Genomic DNA, 27,446 nt, shown 5'->3' on the forward strand with positions numbered 1-27,446 from the left:
CTTATTAAATGCAATAAAGTAATCCAATGTTATCCTATGGGAAAGTTAGGCCTCACTGTAGTGAAAAACACATTTTTCACTACCAGGACGTGTAAAACTTAAAAGTACACATCCAGCACTCTAAATACACAACACCCTGCCCTATATGGTGTTTAGAGCCTATCTTAGGGGTGACTTATATGTATTTAAAAAGGGAGGTTAAGGCACAGGTAAAATGTGTATTTTGCCAGGTCGAATTAGCAGTTTAAAACTGCCCACAGGCTGCAATGGCAGGCCCTAGACATGTTTTTTAAATGGCTACTTAATTGGGCTGCTGGCCCAGTAGTACCATTTAATTTGCAGGCCCTGAGTACATGTTGTACCGCTCTACCAGGGCCCTATAAATAAATTAAGTGTGCTAATCATTTGTACCACGTTTTAAGGAATGAGCACAAGCACTTTAGCACTGGTTACCAGTGCTAAAGGCAACAGAGTCCTAAATTTCAGCAACACGAGGTGAGGAGGCAAAATATTTGGGGGAAGAACACTCTAAGGCTGTCAGGTCTAAGAAGGTCTAACAAATATATTTTGGAAAATCAATCATTTTTCTCCAAACGTCAGCTTATGAATCTGAAAATACACGCATTTTAGTCTCAAATACAAACGTTTTAATTTTGGTATACGTATATTAATTCAACTAAGCAAAAGCTTTTTATTTAGTAGGCTGGGTTTCACACAGGCAAGCTACTTATAGGTAGCTGGAGAGATACACATAGCTCCTGATCTACTAGTTGAAGAGGCCTAATCTAAAGTATTGAGCCCTATAATTAATTCTTCCTGACCTTGCTGGTTTTATGAAAGGTAGATTATCTTCATACAAAGCTAGACTAAAGTTGTGGCCCACTGTTGGGGAAGTACATTAATATACTATACCAATCCCTATGACAGCTTCCCTCAGTCACACATAAAGCCCTGCTCTGTTGTCACTGCCCATTGCAGTGGGCTCAGTGGGAGAGAGTTCCTTATGGTGAGACGCCCCCCCAACCACAGACTGAGACCTTGCTCAGACAGACAGCCAGCCTGTCAGGCTTTAGAGCATGGACCACTATGTTCATTCTAAAAGTAGGGGATTTGTGAGAATGCAACAATATTAATATGTTTTAGCAACTATCTGCAGATTTCACACTGCGCAAGTTACAATTCAATCAATGTCTTCAGTTGCAGCACACTGCTGATGCTCATAAAATAAAATTGGTTCCCTCCTCCAATTTAGTCCGTTTCAATCCAGCGTAACAATGTGAAGGGTGAATGTTATCTCTCTGCTTTACAGAACCTTACTCAGAAATACTCTAGACTCTCTGAGGCACACATGTGCTATGTTGGAATTGGATCAGGAGTCGCTGGAGAAGGCAGACTGGGCAGAGGCCAAAATGCCCCCATCCCCATGGTCTTGTCGTATGTATGCGATTCTGTTTAATACAAGTGAAGTATTTTCACAGAGTCGATTACAATGCCAAAATGCTCTGGGAAATGAAAAGGAACCCCCGTTTCAATTACCTGGAGTGTGAAACTGAAATAGACACTGTCTTTCACTCACCATGGTCGCAGTCCAAGATTAAGCTGTGTTGTGTGAAGTATATAACATGCTAGCAGAGGAGGTCCACAGACCTATGGATCCAGACCCCAAAATGGCACTACCCGGGCTAATGGAAGAAAGGGGGGGGGCCATGAGGGCTCTACTTGTATCAAAGAGGGACAGAGAGAAATATCGGTGAGGATCCGAGTCACCCTACTGGTGAAGTGCATCAGGGGGATGGACTACTGTGCTAGAGCAGAGGCATGTGAAGATATGGTGTCAGTGGCTAGAATGTTCTCCATGGTTCACACTGATTAGGCTATGAATAGGCAGCTTTGATACTGCCATTGTTATTGAGCGGATGTCTATTCCATGTCCTTGTATAAAACCCAAAAACAAGAATTGTTTTAAAAACATAAAAGAGAGAAATTGAGAGAGAGAGAGAGTAAGAGTGAGAGGTAGAGGGAGAGAGCATTGTTTAGGCTTTAATGAATGATATAGTTAGAATGCGACATTTCTGGGCAAATTGAAAAGAAAAATGCATTTATCAATTAAAAAGAGTGACATCACCTTTCAGTATGTACCTTAAAAATTTCAAGTTGAAAAGAAATGGGAGTAGGGAAATAACCACTGTCACACCTAGATTGGAACCCACAACCTTAAGTGTGATCATCAGAGACCATAGCCACTAGGCCACAGGTGACTCTTTACTTTGCAGTACCCAGATGTAACTATGAAATTTAACCCACAGATTTTGATGGCAAAAAGACTTAACAGTTCCATCACCGGGAATGTTAGCATTCAAAACACAAGGATCACAAATCACTGCCATGAGGTACCAGGATTTTAGCCTTCAGCTTATTGACTGACAGTCCAAGAGCTTTACCATTAGGTCACAAGTGCCTCTGTAATGCTGCCCTTCAAAACGCAAGAATAACATCCTGACCAAATATCTTGCTGATGTAACACTTTGAAGTCCATTAAGGGATGGAAGAGAGAGACAGATAGACAGTAACAGGACTATGAGGGAAAGCCTCAAGGCCCCTGCGGTAGTAGCTGGCTCTCCGCTTCCTGCAAGAGCTGGCCTTGCTCTCCCAAGCAGGGAGCTGCTTTAAATAGTCCCCCTCCTTATTCTTTTTTTGCCCAAGGACCTGGCTGATCTGGGGCCTTTAAAAAACCGAATGGAGGAGCCTGTGCTTGTTTTTTTTTAAATTTTTTGCTCCAAATTTGCGAATTGCGCTGCAACATGTATTTTAAAAAATCCTTTTTTTGCCCTGGCAGGGTCCCTCTGTGACAACAGCACCAGAGCTAAGGGGTCAGAGTGTCTCTACCCTGGCCGCTTTTCTGTTTTTTCACATGTTTTTTGAGGGACTAGATACTTGTGCATAAGTTGTAAATGAAGTTATAACTATAATGTTCAACTTTTTAAAGTTTGTGTAGTTTGAAGTTGGTTTGCATAGGGAAAATAAGTTATATATTTTCCTCACTATAACTAAGCTTTAACCTCTTCTTTTTTCTTTGAATATATATATATTACTATATATATATAGTCACTGAAAAAATAGGTTACAGGAACGTTATAGTTAGAAAATAGAATTTAAAATAAACCTTAGAAATTCACAAAAAAAACAAAGGTTACATGTACGTTATAGTTAGTTTCTGAATTTACTTACACAAAACCAGAGAAACTCAGCAGCTATAATGAGAGTTATTTTAAGTAACTATTACTCACGGTTTAACATAACTATTAGTTGTGTCTCCGCCATGCACAATTTTTTCTTCAATAATTTGACTTCTAATGTTTCATTGATATTTTTATTGATGTTATAAAAGTTGTCATGAGTTTTGTAATATCTGGGGTAATTGGTAGTGCATGGCGAGGGTGCGCCTACTGAATCAAACCCCCGGGAAGGTAGTCGTCCCCGGGGCATAAATGAGCCCAGGAGGGGGGTCCTGTGTGTCCCCTTTATTTCTTTTTTACATGCCCCTGGGTTCTGGCCCACCTTGGGCCTTTATTAAAACAAGCGCAAGCAAAATTTCTTTAAAAAAAGTGTTTTTTTGCCCTGGTGGGGTCCCTTTGGGACCCCAGCACCAGAGCTAAGGGGTCAGGGTGACCCTACCCTAGCCTCTTTTCTTTTTTCACTTTATTTTCGGGACTCGACTGAAGCCGAGCCCCAAGATTGCTGCCAACACTTCCTGGTTGAAGTGCTGGCAGCCAATCAGCTCTGCAGATGTCTGCATCAGCTCTTATTATTCGCAAAGTTGTCAGGGAGGATCCACGGCCCTAGACATACAAATGTGGATTTTGTTTAATTCTCTTAAACTTCTGAACGGTACTGATGTGGGTGTGCTGCAGAGTGCTATTGCTAAGACAACCAACTGTGTTTATTATGAATCTCTTGTGATTTAAGGGTACGTTCTTGTGCTACTGTATAGCGTGGAGCGAAATGTCGTTGACTTTGCCATGCATGGGATATCATTTATCGATAACTGTGTAAGAAGAAATTATGTGGGGTGTCTCACATGTCTTGATCTTGTTCACATTGCAAATAAGTAATAAAAAGAGTTGTTAAAAAAGTACAAAAAACTTCTGAATGGATTTACACCAAAAAATAAAAAGCGTTATCTGCGGACCAAAAGCTATCTTTCTGCCAGGTCTGGTGTATTTCCGTCCAGCGGTTCGAGCTGTAGTCATGTTCAAAACTAGTATGGGAATTAACATGGGGAACCCATGTTTTTTTACCCCCTCCCTTTTTTTTGGGCCCCCGCTTGACAGATTCCGAAACTTTCAGTGTGCAACAAGAATTTCCAGCACACTTTTTTTGGGAAAAGTTTGTGAAGATTCGTCAAACGGTGCCAAAGATATAGGCAAGTAAAAGAAAACAGCCTCAGTTAGACACTCATGCACCCACTCACAGACCCACTCAGACACACATGTACCCAATCACAGACCTACTGAGACCTTTACACACCCACTCACAGACCCAAAGACTCACCCACCCCTTCACAGACACACTCAGACACTCACGAAACCCACTCACAGACCTACTGTAACCGTCATGCACACTCAGATCTATCCAGGCCCTCATGCACCCACTCAGAGACCCACTCAGACACTCACACACCCACTCACGGAACCGTGCACACACTGATGCACCCACTAAAACACTGATGTACGTGCTCTCACACCCAGACAGACACTCTAACAGCCACTCTCACCCCCAGATACACCCTCTTACACCTATTCACATACCCAGAGAGGCCGCGGCCAACTCCTGCTACTGATCACAGCACGTCATGGGGTGGGGAGGTTAGGGGGGTTGGCTGCAGGGTCTGGATGCAGGCCAGTTCTTGTGGGCAACCTCTGCTGAGCACGGGTGAAGGCATTGCATGGTGCAATGCTAGGTTCTTAAAGGGGGTTAGCCTTAGGGTCCTGTGGCCAACCACTGCCTCGCACAGCCAAAGGCTGTGCGCGGTAGTGGTTTGATTAACGTATAGTAATAAAAATTACTAAACATTAAAAAAAAACATAGAAATTCGCTAAAAAATAAACAAAGGTTACAAGGCCTTTATAGTTCGGAAATTGAATTTTAAAAAATTTAGAAATTCACTGAAAAAAACAAAAGTTACAGGGATGTTATAGTTAGGCTCACATTTTAAAAGTACAAGACCAAAGAAATTCAACAGTTTGAGTTATCTCAAGTAACTATAACTCATGCCCTAAGGTAACTATAACTCGTGCCCTCGCCATGCACTGCTAATTAACCCACAAATTATGGCACTCAAGACATCTTTGGTAACATCATTGATAATACCACTGTAATATTTGCAGTAACCTTTTTGATCAAAAAAACTGTGCATGTTGGGGGCGCGTGTTAACATTACCTTAGGGCACAAGTCATACTTACTTAATATAACACTAACTATAACTGTTGAAATTCCCTGGGGCAAAAATACTTTTGTAATGTGGGGGAGGCCTGGTGGTCATGCACGGCCAAAGGGCTGAGCATAGCAGGGGGTTGGGTGGTTGCCCGCAGGGTCTTGCTGCAGGCCAGGTCTTGTGGGCAACCTCAGCTGCACATGAGTGAAGGCCATGCATGGTGCAAGGTTGGGTGCTTATAGGGGTTGGCCTATGGCTTCAGGGTCCGGCCAGAGTGCTTATAGGGGGTTGGCCAGGCCCTGTGGCCAACCGCCGCCGCTCACGGCCTTCGGCTGGCTGGATTAACATTTAGTAATGAAAATTACTATATGCTAAAAAAAACACAGATAAAACCAAAGGTTACCAAGAAGTTATAGTTAGGAAATAGAATTTTTTTTAAAACATAGAAATTCACCAAAAAAAACCCAAAGATTACAGGGACGTTATAATTAGGTTCACATTTTAAAAGTACAAAACCATAGAAATTGCCGTTTGCGAGGCGCTAATGCCTTCCTACATCTGGCCCTATACTATTTAACACATCACTGTTCGAACCTGACACTGACATGCCAAAACCAAACAATGGAAGTTTAGGCTGAAAACCGGTTACTACCCAGAAGTGGCAAGTTTGAACTGGTGTACTGTAACCTTGAATCTGCACTGGAATCTTGTGATCCTACCATGCATGCCACAGTTGTTGCATGACTTATTAAATTACATCCCCATCTTTACCTGCAATCATCTTCAACTGCATGCATCAGAATTTTGCCTAAACACCACTCAAGAAGTGCACTTAGTTGACCCACTGTGTGAGGGTCAGGCTCCATTTCCTCAATCCAAAAGAATTTTAAAGATTGGATACAGTTCAAGGGACTGGTTTCTGTACTATATAGTACCATTATTTACTAATTTTCTACGTGGCTCATAGACGAAGGTGAGCGCGCTGCTACAAGCATTTTGAATTTCTACAAGCATTTTGAATTTTTTTATTTTTAATGTAATTTTTAGGCTGTGCTTCTAATTTGTATATTTCTGGGGGTTTGTTGGACACGTGAGGGATTTTCCACTGCATTTTTATTGGGATTCTTAATTTTTTTAAAGTGTTCGTTTTGTCTTTCACTTTTTTCCAGAAGTGAGGGTTTTTCTGTAGCCTCACTTCCGTTTCAACTTTTAGCGGGCTAGACGTCCGGAGTCTCCGTGTTGCTAGGAGACCCGGCGCCATTTATGCCTGTGCTGAAGCGTCCGCACCGACGAAGGTGAGCGCACTCATACAAGCATTTTTAATTTCTACAAGCATTTTTTATTTTTCTATTTTTCATGTAATTTTTAGGCTGTGCTTCTAATTTTTATATTTCTGTAGTTGCTGGGGGTTTGTTCAACACGTGAGGGATTTTCCACTGCATTTTTATTTGGGATTCTTAATTTTTTTTAAGTGTTCGTTTTGTCTTACACTTTTTTCCAGAAGTGAGGGTTTCTCTGTAGCCTCACTTCCGTTTCAACTTTTAGCGGGATAGACGTCCGGAGTCTCCGTGTTGCTAGGAGACCCGGCGCCATTTATGCCTGTGCTGAAGCGGCCGCGCCGACGAAGGTGAGCGCGCTGCTACAAGCATTTTGAATTTCTACAAACATTTAGAATTTTTCTATTTTTAATGTAATTTTTAGGCTGTGCTTCTAATTTTTATATTTCTGTAGTTGCTGAGGGTTTGTTGGACACGTGAGGGATTTTCCACTGCATTTTTATTGGGATTCTTAATTTTTTCAAAGTGTTCGTTTTGTCTTTCACTTTTTTTCGGAAATGAGGGTTTTTCCGTAGCCTCACTTCCGTTTCAACTTTTAGCGGGTTAGACGTCCGGAGTCTCCGGGTTGCTAGGAGACCCGGCGCCATTTATGCCTGTGCTGAAGCGGCCGCACCACTGGCGCGCCAAAGTCGCGCCAAAGGCAAGCCCGTCTGCGCCCATCCGCACCCATACGGGGCCAGGAATTTTGTCCAACCTATTAAAGTGGGCCCACTATCCCTGCTGTTTTTAGGAACTTTTGAAGGCAGGGGCTGCAGCCATCGCATGTCCCCTGATTGTACATCTTGCCGCTCATGTGGGCTTTGTAGCTGGGAGTTACACCCCCTTTTAACCCTGCAGGAAGCTAGAGCTCAGCCTGATTGTCCACACATTGCTGTGAAATTGACTAAGAATGCGAAGGGCGCTATTAGCGACAACTTCCACTTTGCTCTAATGAATGCCCGCTCTCTACCTAAACATAAAATAGAAATTAGATAGATGATTGAAACCTTTAACCTCAACTGTCTATTTCTAACAGAAACCTGGGGTAAACCTGAATCTGAACCTGATTTTATAGAAGCCACGCCCACAGGCTACTCTTATTTTAGGGCAGATAGATCCTCTAAAAGAGGAGGTGGATTGGCGGTCATCTGTAGCTCTACACTCACATGTACGTGGAAGAATATTTTATCCACATCATGCGAAGTCATGAATTTTAAATTCCTCGCAAATAATGTAACACTTTTGGATGGCCTTTTGATCTATCGCCCCCCTGGCTCTTGTTCAAGTTTTGTTCAAACCTGGACTGAACTGATTGAGGCGCTGGTTGAGTCCCCCAAAGCCATTATATTGGGGGACTTTAACATTCATTTTGATAAAACTAATAATCCCATTGTTAAGGAATTCCTGGACCTTATGTCGACTTTCGATTGGACCCTCAATGTTACTACTGCCACTCACATAGCGGGACACCTATTGGATGGGGTTTTTGCCCGCACGAAAGCTCAATTGGAGCTTATCAATATCCTGCAGAGTTGGACAGACCACAATGTATTGATTTTTCTGGTCACCCATGATCCTGTATCTCAACCCCCGGGGCCCAATAGTAAAACTGTCAGATCATGGAAACAGGCCAAGCCAATGGAACTGATTCCTATCTTGGAAGAAGAATGGAACAGGACCAACGAGAGGCCCTTGTCCTTATTAGAGAGCTTCAACTCAGGGATTGTAAGTGCTATGAAGCAACTTGCCCCCCCAAACGGTTGACAAATCACAAAATCAATAAACCGAGGCAACCTTGGTTCACCAAGGAGCTCAAACTTCTCCAGAGAAGATACCGCCATAAGGAACGATATTGGAAGCTCAATCTCTCCCTTGCGGAAAAAGATAAAGTGAAGTTGGCACTTAAAACCTACAAAATTGCATGTGTGAAAGCTAAATCTGACTTCTATTCTACGAAAAGTAAAGAAGCTGCAAATGTCCTCCTCTCCCATTTTATCTGAATTGGAAAACTCTCAAGATTTCTGCAATAAGGTGGCCACTCATTTCCGCAACAAAATTTTAAATATCCACTCCAACTTTACCTCCTATCGAGATACTTATAATCAACCTGCCCTGTTTGACGATGACCAGATTACTAATTCCGATGCAGTAATTAACACCAGCAATTTGACTCTGCCCCACTTTTCAATTTAATTGCAAGATTATATTCAAAAGCTAATTGTGGAAACTAAGTCAGGCTCTCCTTTAGACCCGTCCCCCCAGTCTATTTTGCAATTAGCTCCTGATTTTTTTTCTCATGCAATAGCCCCATCCTACAAGAAATCCTATTGTCCGGAAGATATCCTACTGCCTGGAAGGAGACTATGGTGATCCCATTGAAGAAGAAGTCTAATGGTGACCATTCAGACCTCAGTAACTTGCGCCCGATCGCCCTCCTTCCCTTTTTGGCCAAAATATGCAAAAAACACATTAATAAGGAGCTAATGGCTTTCTTAACAACAAAGGGGGTATTAGATCCCTCACAACATGGCTTCCGAAAATCTCACAGCACTGAGTTTGCTCTAATTACATCCCCGGACGTCATACGTAAGATGGTGGACAGTGGAAAAGGGGCCATTTTGATCTTACTTGATCGATTAGCAGCCTTTGACACCATCTCACCCCAAATTTTACTAACTCGATTATTCCAGGCAGGCATTAGAGACCAAGCATTAGCTCTGCTGGAATAATTTCTGATGGATAGATGGATGACAGTCAGTTGTGGTGATTTTAAATCAGCCGTCTATCTTCTTCCGTGTGGGGTGCCTCAGGGCTCTTCTTTGAGTCCTACCATGTTTAATGTTTATGTCTCCCCTGGCCAACCTCATACGATCTTTTGGATTTCTGCCAACGTCCTATGCTGATGACACTCAGCTTATTATCCCTGTGGACAAGAATTGGGAGGAGACGGCTGATCGCTGCAATAACTGCATGTTAGCCATTAATAATTGGATGGGCAACAACTGGTTGAAATTAAATGGGGCTAAACCTGAAATTATCTGTTTTGGATCTGGGATAGAGCGATGGAATGCTCGCTGGTGGCCCGCTGAGTGTGGCGCTCTCCCTACTCCCACTACCTCCAGCCGAAACTTAGGGGTCATCTTCGATGATCATTTATCCTTTAAAGCTCAAGTTAATCAGACTGTTGCAACATGTTTATGGATACCAAAAATGCTGATGAAAATGTTCCTCTATCTGAAACAAGAGTGGAAAGTTACAGTCACTCTTGCTTTGATCACATCCAGGCTTGATTACTGTAATGCCCTTTTATCTAATCTGGACAGTGTCTCAATGAAAAAACTCCAACTGATCCAGAATATGGCCGCAAAATCCATCCTAAGTCTCCCACGCTCTGCTTCGGACACTGGTAGCATTAAATATCTACATTGGCTCCCAGTGGCTCAACGGGTGACTTTTAAAATATTGTGCTTGACTCACAAAGCACTACATGGTACTGGCCCCCAACATTTGGTCACTAATCTCTGTTGGTACAGCCCCAGGAGTAATTTAAGGTCCTGTGAAGCTTTTCGGATTCAGGCCCCACGTACACAGAAAGCCAAGTAGGGGGATAAAGCCTTCACTGCGGCCACTGCTAGACACTGGAATGCTCTCCCTATTCATATCAGAAAGGAATCTAATTACTCATCTCTTCCCACGTTAATTTATATCTTTTTCACCTTGACTTCTTTTTCTATTTTTTATCTCCTAGCATCGCGCCTCTGCTCCCTTTTCCCTCACCTTTCGACTAGCGCTTCGATGCTCATTTTTGAGCCAGAATGCGCTCTATAAATCCCACCTACATACATACATTATGTGGGAGGACAAACCTGAATTACAGTTTGACCATGATCTGTGGTATAATATTTTATTATTCTACAACAAAGTACTATGAGAGGCGAGACTTAAGCTGAGCTACTTTAAAATCTTACATTGATGGCACTGGTCCCCTTGAAGGTTGACCTTGGCCCACACAAGTGGGGGCTAGTACTGCTATAGATGCACAGACAGACTGTGACATTCTGCACATCTTACAGTCCTGCCCTAACTGTGCGACATATTGTTAGTGGGTGTGGTCATTCATGCTTTTATCCTACAGACTCACTTTCACACCATTGGCTTCCGTAGCCACGCTGTATAAAATGACTGACATCCCAGGGGCTTTCTCCCATTGATGACTGCCACAGCACTCTCCGTCACTAAGTTGTGTATTCTCAGGCTCTGGAAATCATTGTCAATTTCAACCCATTCTGACTTGTCCAAGGAAATGATGATTACAGCAGGTTGTGAGAGGATCATCTATAGACTTATTATCATGGCCTGATGTTATACCGAATATCATCTATTTACTGAACCTGTGGCTTTTGAACTGGAACTGTTTCACTCATACTCCTTTCAACTTCTACTACCCTCAAATTACTATTGTGCTTGGTAGACAAAATGTTTAATTTTGTACCTTTCAATGAATTGGTAATATATGAACAACACTACAACAGGGTACTGTTTGAACAAATAAACATTTTTTTTAACTTTACTTAGTATTCAGTCTACCTTTTGTTCTCAGCCTTGATATGGTCAGACAGGCGAAATCACATGTTGGTTGCCCTGATTGTTTTATGTAATCACATGTTCTTCCACAGTGACTACATAAGTGTGATCAACTACGAAAAAGAAAAAATACATTGAAAATGATGCACCAAACTACATGCCTATTAAAGACCCCATGATTCTATGTATTCACCAACCTTTTTCTCATGTTTAGAGTGGAACCTTCACTTTTAGGGTTCCCATACACAACACATGAGGTAGGAGGGTGTTTCGGTTTGCTCAGAACACCACTGTTTTATTAGTTCAGATCTAATTTTGACTGCTGTGGTACCATTTTCATGCTTTACTAATGTAGGAAAATGCCACTGTTGGCATGGTCACCCCCCACTTTTTGCCTAGTGTTGATGCCAGCTTTGATTGGAAGTATGCTGGGATCCTGCTAACCAGGCCCCAGCACCAGTGTGCTTTCCCTAAAACTGTACCTTTGTTTCCACAATTGGCATAGCCCTGGCACACAGTTAAGTCCCTCGTAAAAGGTACCCCTGGTACCAAGGGCCAGGGGAGGTCCCGAATGGACCCCTCACTCACTACATGCACACTGCCTTGCAGCTTGTGTGTGCTAGTGGGGAGAAAAGACAAAGTGGATATGGCACTCCTGTCAGAGTGCCATGCCCACCAACCACTGCCTGTGGCATAGGTAAAACACCCCTCTAGCAGGCTTTACAGCCCTAAGACAGGGTGCACTGTACCACAGCTGAGAGCATAGCTGCATGAGCACTATGCCTCTAAAGTGTCTAAGTCAATTCTTAGACATTGTAAATGTAGTTTAGCCATAATGAGTATATGGTCTGGGAGTTTGTATTACACAGCACCATAATGGCTACACTGAATACTGGGAAGTTTGTTATCAAACTTCTCAGCACAGTGCTTCTCAGCACTTCTGATGCCAGTGTGGGATTTATTGAAAAATGCACAAAGAGTGCATCTTAGAGATGCCCCCTGTATGTTAGCCAGCCTGGTAGTGTAGGACTGATTGGTCTATGCCAGCCTGCCACTTCCAGACAAGTCTCTGACCACATGGGGTGAGTGCCTTTGTGCACTCAGTGGTCAGAAACAAAGCCTGTCCTGGGTGGGGGTGCTTTACACCTTCCCCTGCAGGAACTGTAACACCTGGCCGTGAGCCTCAAAGGCTCAAGCCTGGTGTTACAGTGTCCCAGGGCACTCCAGCTAGTGGAGATACCCGTCCCCTGGACGAGCCCCCACTTTTGTGAGCAAGTCCAGAGGGATAATGAGAAAAACAAGGAGGAGTCACCCCCTCAGCCAGGGCCACCCCTAAGGTGTCCACAGCTGAAGGGACCCCCTCCTTGAGAAATCCTCCATCTTGCATTGGAGGGTTAGGACCAATAAGGATAGTAATGTGCCCCCTTCCCCAGAGGGAGTGTGCACAAAAAGGGTGGAGCCACCCTCAGGAACAGTAGCCATTGGCAATTTAGTATTTAGAGGCGACCCTGAACCCAGATCTTCAGATTGCTGACAAACTCAAGAAAGAAGAAGGTCTGCTGAGTTGAAAACCCCACAGAGAAGAGAAGGAGACAACAACTGACTCGGCCCTAGCCCTACCGGCCTGTCTCCTGCTTCAAAAAGCTGCAAAAAAAGAAGCACGCGTTCTGCAGGCCCAGCGACCCCTGAAAAGCCTCCAGGGGACTGCCTGCATCACTGAGGACCAAGAAACTCCTGTTGACAGCAGACCTCTCCAAAAAGAAGACAAATAAACCATCTTTAAAGGACTCTCACCTCACTCCAGGAGAGTGAGTCCAACTACTCTGCACCCGACGCCCCTGGCCCGTGTCCAGAGAAACCAACTAGCCAGAGAGGATCCCCAGGTGACTCCGATGAGGTGTCCACTCTGGGCAGACCTCTCTACACCCCCACGACGACGCCTGCAGAGGGAAACCCGAGGACCCCCGGACCGCGACTTCCCGGGACGAAGATATCCGTCGCCCGGAAAAGCACTGCACTCGCTGCCCCCAGGCCCGAGAGAAACCAACCACCGGTGCAGCAACGACCAGTAGATGGCCCTCACCCTTGCCTAGTCGGTGGTTTGCCGAGAGGCCCCCCTGTGCCCTGCCTGCAGCGCCTAAGTGACCCCGGGTCCCTCCATAGAGTTTTATTAAGAACCCAACTCCCTTTTTGCACACTGCACCTGGCCGTCCCGTGCCACTGAGGGTGTGGTTTTTGTGCCTACTTGGGCCCTCCAGTACTCCTCCAAACCCCCCTGGTCTGCCCTCGGATGACGCAGGTACTTAACTGAAAGCAGACTGGAACTGGAGTATCCCCTGTCTTAATAGGCACCCATGTTATTTTGGCTCCTGTTTGACCACTGCACCTGACTGGCCCTTTGTTGCTGGTGCTGGGTGTTTGGGGTTAACTTGAACCCCCGACGGTGGGCTACCTACGCCCCAAAGAGTGAACCTGTAAGTTTGTTACTTACCTCAAAAACTGTACTTTACTTACCTTCCCCAAGAACTGTTGAAAATGGCAGTGTCCACTTTTAAAATAGCTTTTTGCCATTTTAAAGAAAACTGTGTACATTGTTGATTCCATTCAAAGTTCTAAGTATTACTGTATAAAGTACCTTTTAATGTACTTACCTGCAAACTGAATCTTGTGGTTCTAGAAAAAAATTAACAAAATAATATTTTTCTATATAAAAACCTATTGGTCTGGAGTTAAGTGTTGAGTGTGTATTTTCACTTATTGCTTGTGTGTGAACAACAAATGCTTAACACTACCCTCTGATAAGCCTAACTGCTCGACCACACTACCACAAATAGAGCATTAGTATTATCTATTATTGCCTCTGCTAAGCCTCTTGGGGAACCCCTGGACTTTGTGCACACTATGGCCCTCATTACAACCCTGACGGTAAAGTCTGCTGACCGCCGTGCTGACGGCTGCCAACATACTGTGTCTGCGGCGAAAATCCGCTACAGTTATTATGGCCCACACTTAGGAATCCTTTACATTACAGACACCCACACAAGTCCGCCACACCAAAGGTCAGTGATAAACTGGCAGTACCAAAACCCACACTGTTACGCCAACAGAAATACGGCTACACTATCACGACCCACGAATCAACGCGGCGGACATTCAACCGCGGTAAACCATTGGCGGTACACACCGCTGCACTCAAAATACACACACACTTACAAAACACAACCACATTAGACAATCCAAAATGCACACACCTGATACACATACACACACCACTCCCACACACTCACACCACTATAAAACACACACCCACATTACCCACAACCACTTACAATAACATTTTTGGAAGAAGCAGAGAGACAGAAAAGCTAAGACAACACCAGCATCTAGAGGCACACAACAGCATCACTCATACACCATCCACGCACAAAACACCACACACCCCAACACATCACCCCACGCATCACATCAGCCATCACCTCACATATCACCCACACCACATCATGGCACCTCAAAAACACCCCAGGTTTTCTAAGGAGGAGCACAGGGTCATGGTGGAGGAAATCATCCGGGTAGAGCCACAGCTATTTGGATCACAGGTGCAGCAGACATACATTGCACGGAAGATGGAGCTATGGCGGAGAATTGTCGACAGGGTCAACGCAGTGGGACAGCATCCAAGAACACGGGATGACATCAGGAAGAGGTGGAATGACCTACGGGGGAAGATACGTTCCGTGGTATCCAGACACCAGGTAGCCGTACAGAGGACTGGCAGTGGACCCCCACCTCCTCCCCCACAACTAACAACATGGGAGGAGCAAGTCTTGGCGATCATGCATCCTGAGGGCCTCGCAGGAGTAGCAGGAGGACTGGACTCTGGTAAGTCAAATCTTTACTACTATATCCCCCACCCTACCTGCATGCCATCACAAACTTCTACCCCTACCCTCACACCCATCACCCCAACACCTCACAGATACCCCACTATCACAACCCACGCATCCCAATACCAAGCCCTGCATGTGACAACAATGCATGGACACCCATCACAGACCTTCATGGACACCCATCACCAAAGCATGTCCAATGGAGAGACTCACCAAGGGCACACAATCACCACTCACACAAGGACCAAGGCGATATTGCAAGCGCAGTAGTAGAGGGTAACACCCATTGCACAAGATGGCACACACTGATACAATAACAATGCATTTACACCCCAACAGGACCCCTACACAACGTCACCAGACAGGAGGTGCCAGACATATTCAGTCCCCCCACAAAAGAGGCCCACAGTGACAACAGCAGCTCTGCACGCCTGGATCAAGATGACCAGCCCGGCCCATCAGGGACCTCTGGACAGTTGGTTCCCCTGCCACAGTCCCAACCCACCACAGAACCTCCCCCCTCAGGAAACACCACCACAGCACCCACCCAGCGGGCCCATGGCACTGTCCCCAGGACACAGCAATCAGCAGTGTGTCCACCACTACAGGGACCCCAGGCAAACCCACTAACACAGGACGATCAGGGACCTGGGGTCAGTGACAGTTGGCACACGGTTCAGGGGACAGAGGCACAGGACAACAGGGAAGCTGGGAGGACTGCTGTGCGACAGGGGGAGGACAGGCCCACAGAACTCACTCTCCACGAGGCACTCTCAAACATCATGGGAGCATACCACCATTCCCAGGAGACCATGGTCACGGTACTGGCCAAGTTTCAGGAGACCCAGCGGCTGCAGGAGGAACAGTACCTGGGGATCAGGGAGGACTTGGAGTCCATTAACACCACCCTGGTCACCATTGCAGGGGTGCTGCCAGACATGGCCAACACCATGAGGGAGACAGTGGCATACTACCAGGCCCCTGACACCAGCCCAAACGATGAACAGCCTTCCACGTCCGCCGGCGCTAGTGGACAGGAGGTCCCGCCACAGGACCAACAGGCCACCAGCACCCCACCCCCTGCAGAAGGAGAACCACCCCGCAAACGGTCCCTGCGATTCCAGGCACAAGACAGAGAACATTGCCAAGACCCCCGCCAGGAAATAAGACACTCCTGATTGTCACCCTTCTGTCCCACTATGTCACCCTGACCACCTTGAACTGCCATTGCTCCACTTCCTATGCCCCCTTGGACAATGCACCTGTGATACAAAAAGACTGGACTCTACCATGGATATTCCTCCACCATTTTCCCAGCCGATTGCACATCACCCTCTACTTATTAGCACTTAAATAAACACCCTTGAATCACAAAACAATCTGGAGTCAGTCTGTACTTTCACAAATTTATTATTACAACTTCTTCGACAAATATCAATGTAAATGTTCATTTGAACAGACCAAAGTATGACAGTTGTTGGGCAGCAGTAAACATAGCAGAAGGTAGAATGAGATACCCAGATCTGTGAAAAGGAAAGCCAAAGTGAACTGTCAGGGTCCATACACAGAGGTTAAAAGGCTGACTTATACAGTGTCCTACAGTAGTCAGATATGAGATGAGCAGTGCCAGTCTCTTACCTGTGTCTCACTGGAAGTACTGCATGATGATGTTGTTTCAGTTGTCAATATCTTCTTCCTCTGCCTCCACTTCCTCACTGTCCACAGGCTCCACAGCTGCCACAAGACCAACATCAGGGCCACCCTCCTGCAGAAAAGGCACCTGGCGTCGCAAAGCCAGGTTGTGCAACATACAGCATGCCACAATGATCTGGCACACCTTCTTCGGTGAGTAGTATAGGGAGCCACCTGTTTGATGGAGGCACCGGAATCTGGCCTTCAGGAGGCCGAAAGTCCACTCAATAATACACCTAGTTCGCCCATGTGCCTCATTGTAGTGTTCCTCTGCCCTTGTCCTGGCATTCCTCACTGGGGTCAGTAGCCATGAGAGGCTGGGGTAACCAGAGTCACCTGCAAATATCGATGGATATCTTTTAGATATACACCAACCCTTAGGGACTACCCCATACCCTGACACCTATTCATACTGTGTGGGGACTTTGGGCTCACCTATTAGCCACACACGGTGCCTCTGGAGTTGGCCCATCACATAAGGGATGCTGTTATTCCTCAAAATGTAAGCGTCATGCACAGAGCCAGGATACTTGGCATTCACATGAGAGATTTACTGGTCTGCCAAACACACCATCTGCACATTCATTGAATAGTAGCTTTTATGATTTCTGTACACCTGTTCATTTCTGCTGGGGGGACAAATGCCACATGTGTACCATCAATGGCACCAATGATGTTGGGGATATGTCCCAGGGCACAGAAGTCAGCTTTCACTGTGGCCAAATCCTCCACCTGGGGGAAAACGATGTAGCCGCACATGTGTTTCAGCAGGGCGGATAACACTCTGGACAACACGTTAGAGAACATTGGCTGAGACATCCCTGATGCCATGGCCACTGTTGTTTGAAAGGAATCACTGGCCAGGAAATGGAGCACTAACAGGACCTGCACTAGAGGGGGGATACCTATGGGATGGCGGATAGCTGACATCAGGTCTGGCTCCAATTGGGCACACAGTTCTTGGATTGTGGCACAATCAAGTCTGTAGGTGATAATGATGTGTCTGTCTTCCATTGTTGACAGGTCCACCAGGGGTCTGTACACCGGAGGATGACGCCATCTCATCATCTGCCCCAGCGGATGTGCCCTGCGGATCAGAATGGTGAGCAGAGGGTCATGTACCACATAGGTTGCACAAGTGTTTTTGCACTAATGTGAGTAAATCCGTATGTGGCGTTGTCTGTCCATATTTCTGCCCAAAAGTGCTGTGACGCAGTTAAGTGCCCTGCCATGTGCCACCCTGAAATGGAGGCTGCCTGGCCTTAAGGAGGAACAAGGGGAAATGAGGTAACTGCGCTGGCGTTGTGCAGCATCGCGGGAGGCGGTCGAAGACTGCAGCGCAATTCAGCATTGGTTATCATTAGGCCCTATGGGTTCCAGGAGCCAATTGCGATGTACGCCGGCGGTGACGGTATGCACCGCCGCGGACGTGACCGCCATTTTCTATCTGTTGACTCACTTGATACCTGACCTTTAACAAGAGAGGACCTACACTGCAAGTGCTGCTGTGACCTGTGTCTGGAAGCGACAATGGCTCGAGTGTCTGGGGAAAGGGCCCCTGCCTTCACTTCGGAGGAGTTGGAGAGACTAGTGAATGGGGTCCTCCCCCAGTTCACGCTACTCTACGGTCCTCCAGACAAACAGGTGAGTAAACTGTGAGCATGATGTGTGGGACATGAATGTATGGAGTGGTGTGGATGGAAGATACATGTGGGGGGGCTGAGGCCTGCATGTGAGGATGGTGAGTGTATGTGTGTCAGGGCATGGGTGGGAACTGGTGGGAAATGAGTATGACGAACCGGACGGGGGAGTAATTTCCTTTCATCCTGTACCTTTCCTCTAGGTCAGCGCCCAACAGAAGAAGGGTGTTTGGCGTGCCATCGCCAAGGAGGTGCGGACCCTGGGGTCTATCATAGACAGAGCACCCACTGCTGCAAGAGATGGGAGGACCTGCGCCGCTGGAGCAAGAAGACGGCGGAGGCCCAGCTGGGGATGGCCCCCCAACGTGGAAGGGGTGCCTGTCGCACCATGACCCCCCTGATGTTCAGGATCCTGGCGGTGGCATATCCGGAGTTGGATGGGCGCTTGAGGGCATCACAGTAGCCACAAGGGGGTGAGTACAGTCTCATTCAGCTGACTATGCGTGCTTTATGAGGTGTCTGGGTGGGGGATGTGGCATGTGGGTTCCCCTAGGCCAGGGCGAACTTGGTAGGGTAAGCCCCTTGTTAGGCAGGCTCTGTGGCACTCTAACTCCAATAGTGGTAGTGGCCATCTACAACTAGTCAGCCTTTTCTGGGTTCCAGGTGTGCAGCAGATGGGGTTAGGCATAGTCCCTCATGGGCAGGTGATTTTCCTACTAACTGCTAGTGCATGGCCTAGTGCATAGGGCTGCTCCCTGTGTGTTGTGTCTGCCAGTGGTTGTGGTGTTGCTGGCATTGACCATGTGTCTCCTCTGTCTTTCCCCCCCTTTTTGTTTTGTCACCCTGTCTTTGTGTGCATTAGCAACATCTGGCGGAGGAGCAGAGGCACCGGAGACGGAGGGTGCTGCATCCCACATGGCCCAGGAGGGTGAATGTACGGAGCGGGAAGGTACCAGTGGGATGGAGAGTGAGGGGTGCTCCACGAAAGGGACAGGAAGGGACATCAGCGACAGCGACTCCTCCTCTGATGGGAGCTCCCGTGCAGTGCCGGGCACCTCTGTGCCCACCGCAACAACAGATACAGCCGCCACCCCCCCTACCAGCACAGCCCTCCCAGCAGCCCCTCAGTGTGTTTCCCTTGCCCGCTCACCCAGGAGGGTGAGCATCTCCTTCGCCCCAGGCACCTCAGGCCCTGCCCCAGTCAGCCTGCTGCCCTCAGTGAGGAGGCTATTGACCTCCTGAGATCCCTCACTGTTGGGCAGTCAACCATTCTGAATGCCATCCAGGGTCGAGAGGCATTTGCAGCAAACAAATGCATACCTGGAGGGCATTCATTCTGGCGTGGCGGCCCAACAGAGAGCATTTCAGGCTCTGGCCTCAGCACTGATGGCAGCCATTGTCCCTGTGTCCAGCCTCCCCCCCCCCAACTTCCACTACCCAGACCCAATCCCCTCTACCTCAGCCTATCCCAAGCACACCATCAGACCAGCAAGCACACACATCAACACACAAAAGTGGCTCAGGCAAACATAAGCACCACACATCCCACAGGCACTCACACAAGCACTATCCCTATGCAGACACACCAACATCCACTGCCTCCACTGTGTCCCCCTCCTCCACGTCCTCGCCCTCCCTCCCTGTCTTGTCTCCACTCATGCATGCATGCACTACATCCTCAGCCACTACCTCCATCACCAGCACACCCATCACTACACACCGCTCACATGCAATCACCACCCCCACTACCATTCACACGTCCCCTGTGTCCTCTCCCAGTGTGTCTGTGAGCCCTCCTCCCAAAGTACACAAACGCCGGCACACACCCACTCAACAGCCATCCACCTCACAACAGCCTCCAACCCATGCATCTTCACCCAAACTCAGCAGACGTACACCTCTTACAATCAATACCTCTTCCTCCACTCCCAAACCCCCTCCATCTTCCAGTCCCAGAGTGTCTAAAAAACTTTTCCTGGAACCTCTTCCATACACCTCCCCCCGTCCTTCCCCTAGGGCCAGGATGTCTGGAGCCCAGACCAGCACCTCAGCCACCAAATCGTCGTCCACTGTGGTCCCTGCATGTCCGGGAGGATTGAAGGGGGCACCCATCAGGGCTGCCAGTGTGCCACCTACTGAAGCCAAGGACCACCCGATTTCCCCATCTGCCAAGGTAAAGAAGGGGTCAGCATGCAGAAGAGAAAAGCCGCACCGCCCACCCAGCAAGGCCTCATCCAGAACCAAAGAGGACAGTGCCAAGGTCCCAGCAGCAACTACCAAGGTGGGGAAGAGACACAAAAGCAAAGGAAAGTCACCTCAGGGCACGAAGCCTCCGGGTGAGGGACTGGTGATCCCCATTTCTCAGGACAGGCCAGCAACCTGTACCACGGTGAGATCCGCCGCAACGACCACCACCTGCACCACCACCTGCACCGCCATCTGCACCACCACCTGCACGGCAGCTGCCACAACTACAGTCACCAGCATCATCCCCAGTGGGCAGCCGTCCGAGGCTACAGGAGACTGCCTGGTGTCTCCCTCCACTACTACAGACACCTGCACCAGGGGCAGCACCGCCAGCATCTCTGCCGCAGACACCGCCGCAGCCACCACCACCTGCCCCGCGACGTGCCCAGCCAGTGCCACTACAGCGGACATCAGCAGCATCCCCAGTGGGTAGCCATCCGAGGCTGCAGAAGACGTCCTGGACCCTGCACACACTACATGAGGCACCACCACCAGCACTGGCACTACCAGCAGTTTGCAGCCTAAGTCGTCGCAAGGTGGAGTGTCGCTCTGCCTCCATGGAGTATCATGCTACCTGTTCCCTGAAAATCTCGTGGCTCAGACACCCAGGTGAGGGAATGGGAACTGCCACACCCCAGGTGCAGCATCACTGGGCACCACGCCCCCTCCAGAACCAGTGGAGAAAAGCATCCACTAACACAGTCCTTGGCAGGATGAAGCACTCTGGGCACCAAGCCTCTCCAGAACCAGTGAAGAAAAGCATCCACTAACACAGTCCTTGGCAGGATGAAGCATTCTGGGCACCAAGCCCCCTCCAGAACCAGTGGAGAAAAGCATTCACTAACACAGTCCTTGGCAGGATGAAGCACTCTGGGCACCAAGCCCCCTCCAGAACCAGTGGAACATGTCACCGACTTGAGAGACTGTGGCTTTGAACACCCCGGAAGCAAGCAGTGGGCAAACCACCCACTTGAGAGACTGTGGCTTTGTACTCCCCAGGACCAAGCAGTGGGCAAACCACCCACTTGAGAGACTTGAGAGACTGTGGCTTTGTACTCCCCAGGAGCAAGCAGTGGGCAAACCACCCACTTGAGAGACTGTGGCTTTGTACTCCCCAGGAACCAAGCAGTGGGCAACCCACCCACTTGAGAGACTTGAGAGACTGTGGCTTTGTACTCCCCAGGAGTAAGCAGTGGGCATGGAGCCCCCTCGAGGAGCAGTGGCGTAGTCCAATCATCTGGCTGAGGTGCCCCCCCTCTCCTTCCCCCTGAGGTGCCTGGTTTTTTTCGACCTGATGCCCCTGCAGTATTCTCTCCGTTTTGAGACAGGTGTCATGTGTGGGCTTCGCCCATGCTTTTTGGGACCACTGGTCCACGGACATTTAATGGGACAGTGTACGGACTTGTGTACTTGGGGTAAATATTTGTATATACTGATTATTAACTGTTATCTTGGGTTATCTGATAGTTCGAATATTACACTGGTTAAACTAATTTCCTTTGGTCCTAGCGTTCTTCCAGTGGGTGACAGGGTGTATCTGTGATTGGATATGTGTGTGTGCGTTGTTGTGAGTGGGGGTGTTGCGGTTGTGTGTCACTCTCTTTTCCCTCCTCCCCTCCCCTGTGTGCTAGGTGCAGTACTCACCGTGGTCATCGCCGCCGTCCTTCGTACTCCTGGTAGATGAGAAGATACACCAAGATTGGTAACACCTGTAGTTAGGGCTCCATGGCGTCCTGGTTCCTCGTTAGGTGTCGAGAGGTGAGTGGTTTCCCTTCCAAAGACTGTATCCACTGTGCTTTTGATGGCGTTGATACCGCCCCGGAAAAGCTGACGGATTGGTGCCTTGTAATAGTGTGGGTAGTACACTGTCTTCCGCCTGTCTGTTGGCGGTTACCGCTGCGGTGTTTGTTTCTACCGCCGTGGCGGTCGGTGTGTTAAAGTGGCTGTCTGTTTTGGAATTTTCCACCATGGTCAAAATTCCATTTTTTTTACTGCCGGCCTGTTGGCGGTATTACCGCCGCTTTATCACCGACCGCCAGGGTTGTAATGAGGGCCTATATCTAATTTTGATATAGTATATACAGAGCCAGCTTCCTACAACTAATGTCCCACACTTGCACTTGCAATATGATGTGCAACTAGTTTTTCATCATTGATACCACAGTAATAGCAAATTAATGAGATTAAGATGGAAGAAAAAACATGGGGTAGGCCCTGCCCGAAGTTTACTGAGAGTCAGAGAAGGGAGGTAGTACTCGCACACCAAGCTCTGAATTTTTAAACAGTTACAGATGCAGTTTCTGATTCCTTTCCTATTTGACAAGGAGATTAGGAAGGAGTTCAAATACAGGAGTGTGTTATTAGATGTTTTAATTCTTCAAAAATGTCATTATTAAATATATTTCATTTCAGCACAAATATTTCTTTTTTAAAAATAAAATATGAACAATTTCCTTTACTGTGGCAACAGAACTATTTCCGGCTGTACAGTATAGAAATAACAAACATCCAAAATTCACAAACAATATACTCTCTTATTTCATTACAGATATCATGGAAGAGTTCATTACGCCACTATTTAACTTTTACAGAAGCATGGGGGAACTTCATGTGACTGAGACGGAATATGCTCTACTTGCAGCAACTACTGTGTTCTTTTCAGGTATATTTTTGTTTTTCCTTTAACTAGCATGTTGATCGATTTAGAATACTGAGTGATTCCATGTTATGTTAAGCACTGTTATATATCTTTCCGTCCATAGTGAGTGCAAAGTGTGAACACTTCTGTTACCAAGGTTTATGTTGGACCTAGTCCTCTCTGCTGGGTCACCCACAAACATTTTGCCTGCCTCCACCTATATTTTACTGAATTCATTTTTTCTGGTCTTAGTACTCTGTGCAATTTGCCACTGCTAAAGAGTGCTAAAGTGCTCTCTCTTTAAAACATATTAGATTGGCTTATCCTCAATTGGCATATTAAATTTACCTGTAAGTCCCTAGCAAAGTGGCGCTACATGTGCAAAGGGTCTGAAAATTAAATGCTAGTAGTGGGTCTGCAGCACTGATTGAGCCACCCATTTAAGTAGCCCTTTGAACATGCCTCAGGTCTGCCATGACAGCCTGTGTGTGTAGTTTTTAAAGTGCCATTTCAACCTGGCAAAGTAAATCATTTGCAAGGCCCATACTTTCCTTTTTAAAGCATCTACGTCACCTTTAGGTAAGGCCCTGGACAGCCCAAATGGCAAGGTGGAATGTATTTAAAAAGGGGGCATGTGCTTTTGTGTTTTACACATCCTGGTAGTGAAAAACTCTCAAATTAGTTTTCCACTACTACAAGACATACCTCTCCAATAGGATAACATTGGAGCTACCCTGCCACATTTTAGAAGTATAATTTCCAAATGGGAAAAGGTACCCAGGTCATGTTTGGTATCTTAAAATACAAATTACTCATTGAGTCTGCACACTTTCAAAGCAAGTAGAAATGTTAGTAAATAAGTCCCACAGGACATCTGTTTGACTTACCACACTTACCCTGGTTCTCATGGGCAATCAGGGTGGTCCTTGTGGTGTGTACATAGGTTCCCTAAAAAGCACTTCATAATCTAGTCAAGCCTTTGAAATTGTGCCACACAGGGTATGCCGTGGTATATGTTCTACCCACCATTATGTGCAGTGTGGAGACTATAATGCACTTGTCAATTAGGGAACAGAGTACCTACCACTTTGACAGCGTATAAAGGTATCGAGCAGGCTGTATATACTCTCAAGCTGTACACATAGCCCATAGAGCTCTCACACAGCATATACAGCTTGATGCCATAGCAAGCTCTTTTGCTCGCAATATACTGCCTGGATAGCAGTCACCCTTTGTACAGGATCAAGGACTCATTGATGGCTAAATTCTTTCCAGGAGTATGAATCTCTGGAAACCTGGCAGACAAATGTTACACAACAGGCCAAATTTTGAACAACCTCTCATGGTCTGGAAGGTCCCAGGGCAGTGCAGCAGAATTGTTACTGAATTACAGCATGCACTGCAATAGCAAAAAAAAAAAGCTCTGCTCATGTACGGTGCGAAGATATGTCACCCAAACTGTGCGAGTAGACCAGGTCTGCAAGGTTGGTTTCTGCACTAACTCCAAGCATAAGGCCCAAAAATATCTTCAATTCCTCAAGCTAAGTGGGAGCCCACTGGTGTGCTGCAGAATGAGGCCCTAGAGTGCCTCCATGCTTCCCCAGAAATTATTCACCATATTTGTATCTGTATTTGCTTGCTGAACAATTTGCTCAAAGAAGTCAACATCCAAAAAGAAAGAGATGGACGTAGTCAATTGGCAAAAAAATAGGCTGTAACTACTTTAGATCCAGCATTGTCGGTGCAAGACGGAATTTGGGGCTGAACTAAATTGGAGGGATGTCAAGAGAGCGCTCCATCTGTGCTTGCCGCCACATGTGTCTGCTCTCTGTGTTGGTCTAACCTGAACACCACACGTGTCTGCTCTCTGTGTTGGTCTAACCTGCTATTGCTGCCCGCTACACATATTGTATTTACAAAGGCACAACCGAACTGCCATTATCGTCTCCCTCAGAATCGCTGGAAGATGAGTGGTCTGATTGGACTCCACCAACTGAAAAATCACTTCCAGATTCTGCTACATTTTCCTCTCCCTCAGATGCTGTCTCAGTATCAGATGCTAATTCACTGATCCTGCCTCAGAGCTGTCCTCCGTAACCCGAGTTAGGTCTTAAGCAGCAGTCATCCACCGAGACTCAACCCCAGCTACTGGCTTAAATCGTCCTTCTAAAACACTATCCTACGTCCAAGGCAGATTTGTTGTTCTAAAACAGTCTGTGAGTGTGCGAGATATGTGCAACAGTAAATAAAGACAAAGTCACCTTACCTTATTATCATTCCTAAATCTGCAGGTTCTCCAAAAGCAATAAAAAAGACAAAAAAGCACACAGTATTACTTCATCTTGCCACATACCCATCATCACAGCATAATTTTTACATTGCTTACATAAAGTCAAAACTTTACTGTTGGAGGAGCTGCTGGGCATTTACCAGTATAAAAGTAATTCCCCAAAACTATAAAACTATCTTTGATCGCAAGAGCATACAATCACATAGTAGCCCCTGTAACTTTATGCGTAGGCATGCTCCTTGTAAAACCCACAGTGCTATCTCTAGGGTCAAAGGAATTGAACAGCACGAGAACACCAAATTGGACTACAATTTGCAGTCTGACAAGCCAAATTAGACAGCATATGCCACATAAATCTATCGTCTACTGCATAATCTTCAGATGGTAGACATATGACATATGCAGTATATATGTATGTGTATATGTACTGGTGGTCCCCAGTAGGAAGTTATAGGTAGGACTTAGTTTCCATAGAAAAAGCGTTTTTTGACTACTCCATTTCTTTGGCACAATTTGATGAATCTTCATGACATTTTCCAAAAAAAGTGTGCCCAAGAATCTTGTTCTGCATGGGAAGTTTTGGGGTGATCTGTCAAGTGGGGGCCGAGAAAAACGGGGGGTCATTTTAATTCCCATAGAGATTTCAGATACCACAATAGCCCAGAGTGCTGGACGAAATTACACCATTCAGGCTCCCCCTGCAGTCCCTGATGAAGAGGAGTATGAGCACATTTCCACCAAACCAAGAAGCACTTATATTACATAATTAAAAGAAAGTGCTCTTGTTTAGTGGACTTTCAACTCATTGTAGTCTTGTCATCTTCTTCACACAAGGATTCATGTTATCGCAAATTTCTATATAAAGATTCTCTAAGAACAATCACATAGCCAACATTACACACACACACACACGCACAAGGTCACTGGAGACATATTATCTCAGGGTCCTTTTCACAGCTACAGTGTAGAATATGCACTATACATTTACCCAGCAAGGAGGCACTTACTAATTACTCAGTACAAAGTACTCCATTTGGGTAGACATTTTGCACTAAACTGTGGCCTATTCTTAGATAAATAAGAAGGTTAGAATGCATTCTGGCACAGATGCTCATTTCACAGAAATTAAACCTCAACGGGAAACACTTACAAATATAAACAAAGCAGGTGCCCCAGTTGAAGCTCCATTTCTGTTAAGTACAAATCATCGAAACGTCATTTTTTTTTTTTTTAAGTCTTTTTATTCTAAACAAAGCTCAGATAACAATTGGAACCCATATCAGTTGCATATTAATAGCAGCTCATATAAGGTACACAATAATATCTGGCCACTAGCCAGCATTATACGACCACTGTACCGAAACCCTCTCTTGTGCCTAGCCCTGTAACTCCTACCCACCTCCCCTTCAGAGTCCAGAATGATAGCCTGCTCCTTCCTGGTTATTCTACTGTGTTTCAGTATGCACACATCCCCTGATTTTGTTAATCACTTGATCTGCCCTTTAGCACCAATCCAGGTCCCGCTCCCAGCCTGCAGTTCGCGGAGGGTCCCTCACTCCCCATTCCCGTGCAATATTTTGCTTGGCAATGCCGGCCGCTAATTATAGCCAGATCTTTGAGTATCTAGGCCACCCTTCGTCTCCCTTAATGCCCATGAGCTGCCATTTCGCCTCCAGTGTTATGTGTAGCCCGGTTACTGTACCCATTATCTGTATCA

General features: G+C 46.6%; 1 protein-coding gene across 1 annotated transcript in view; it reads left to right on the plus strand.

The window, feature by feature from the left end:
• Positions 1 to 27,446, plus strand: part of LOC138299981 (bile acid receptor-like) — a 579,850-nt gene that overhangs the window by 521,295 nt on the left and 31,109 nt on the right. Inside the window, exon 11 of the mRNA XM_069238746.1 lies at positions 23,350 to 23,463. Coding sequence (XP_069094847.1) covers positions 23,350 to 23,463 — 114 coding nt within the window. The remainder of the gene's footprint in view (positions 1 to 23,349; positions 23,464 to 27,446) is intronic.

This window comes from Pleurodeles waltl, chromosome 6 (assembly GCF_031143425.1).
Source record: "Pleurodeles waltl isolate 20211129_DDA chromosome 6, aPleWal1.hap1.20221129, whole genome shotgun sequence".
NCBI classification, from domain to species: Eukaryota; Metazoa; Chordata; class Amphibia; order Caudata; family Salamandridae; genus Pleurodeles; species Pleurodeles waltl.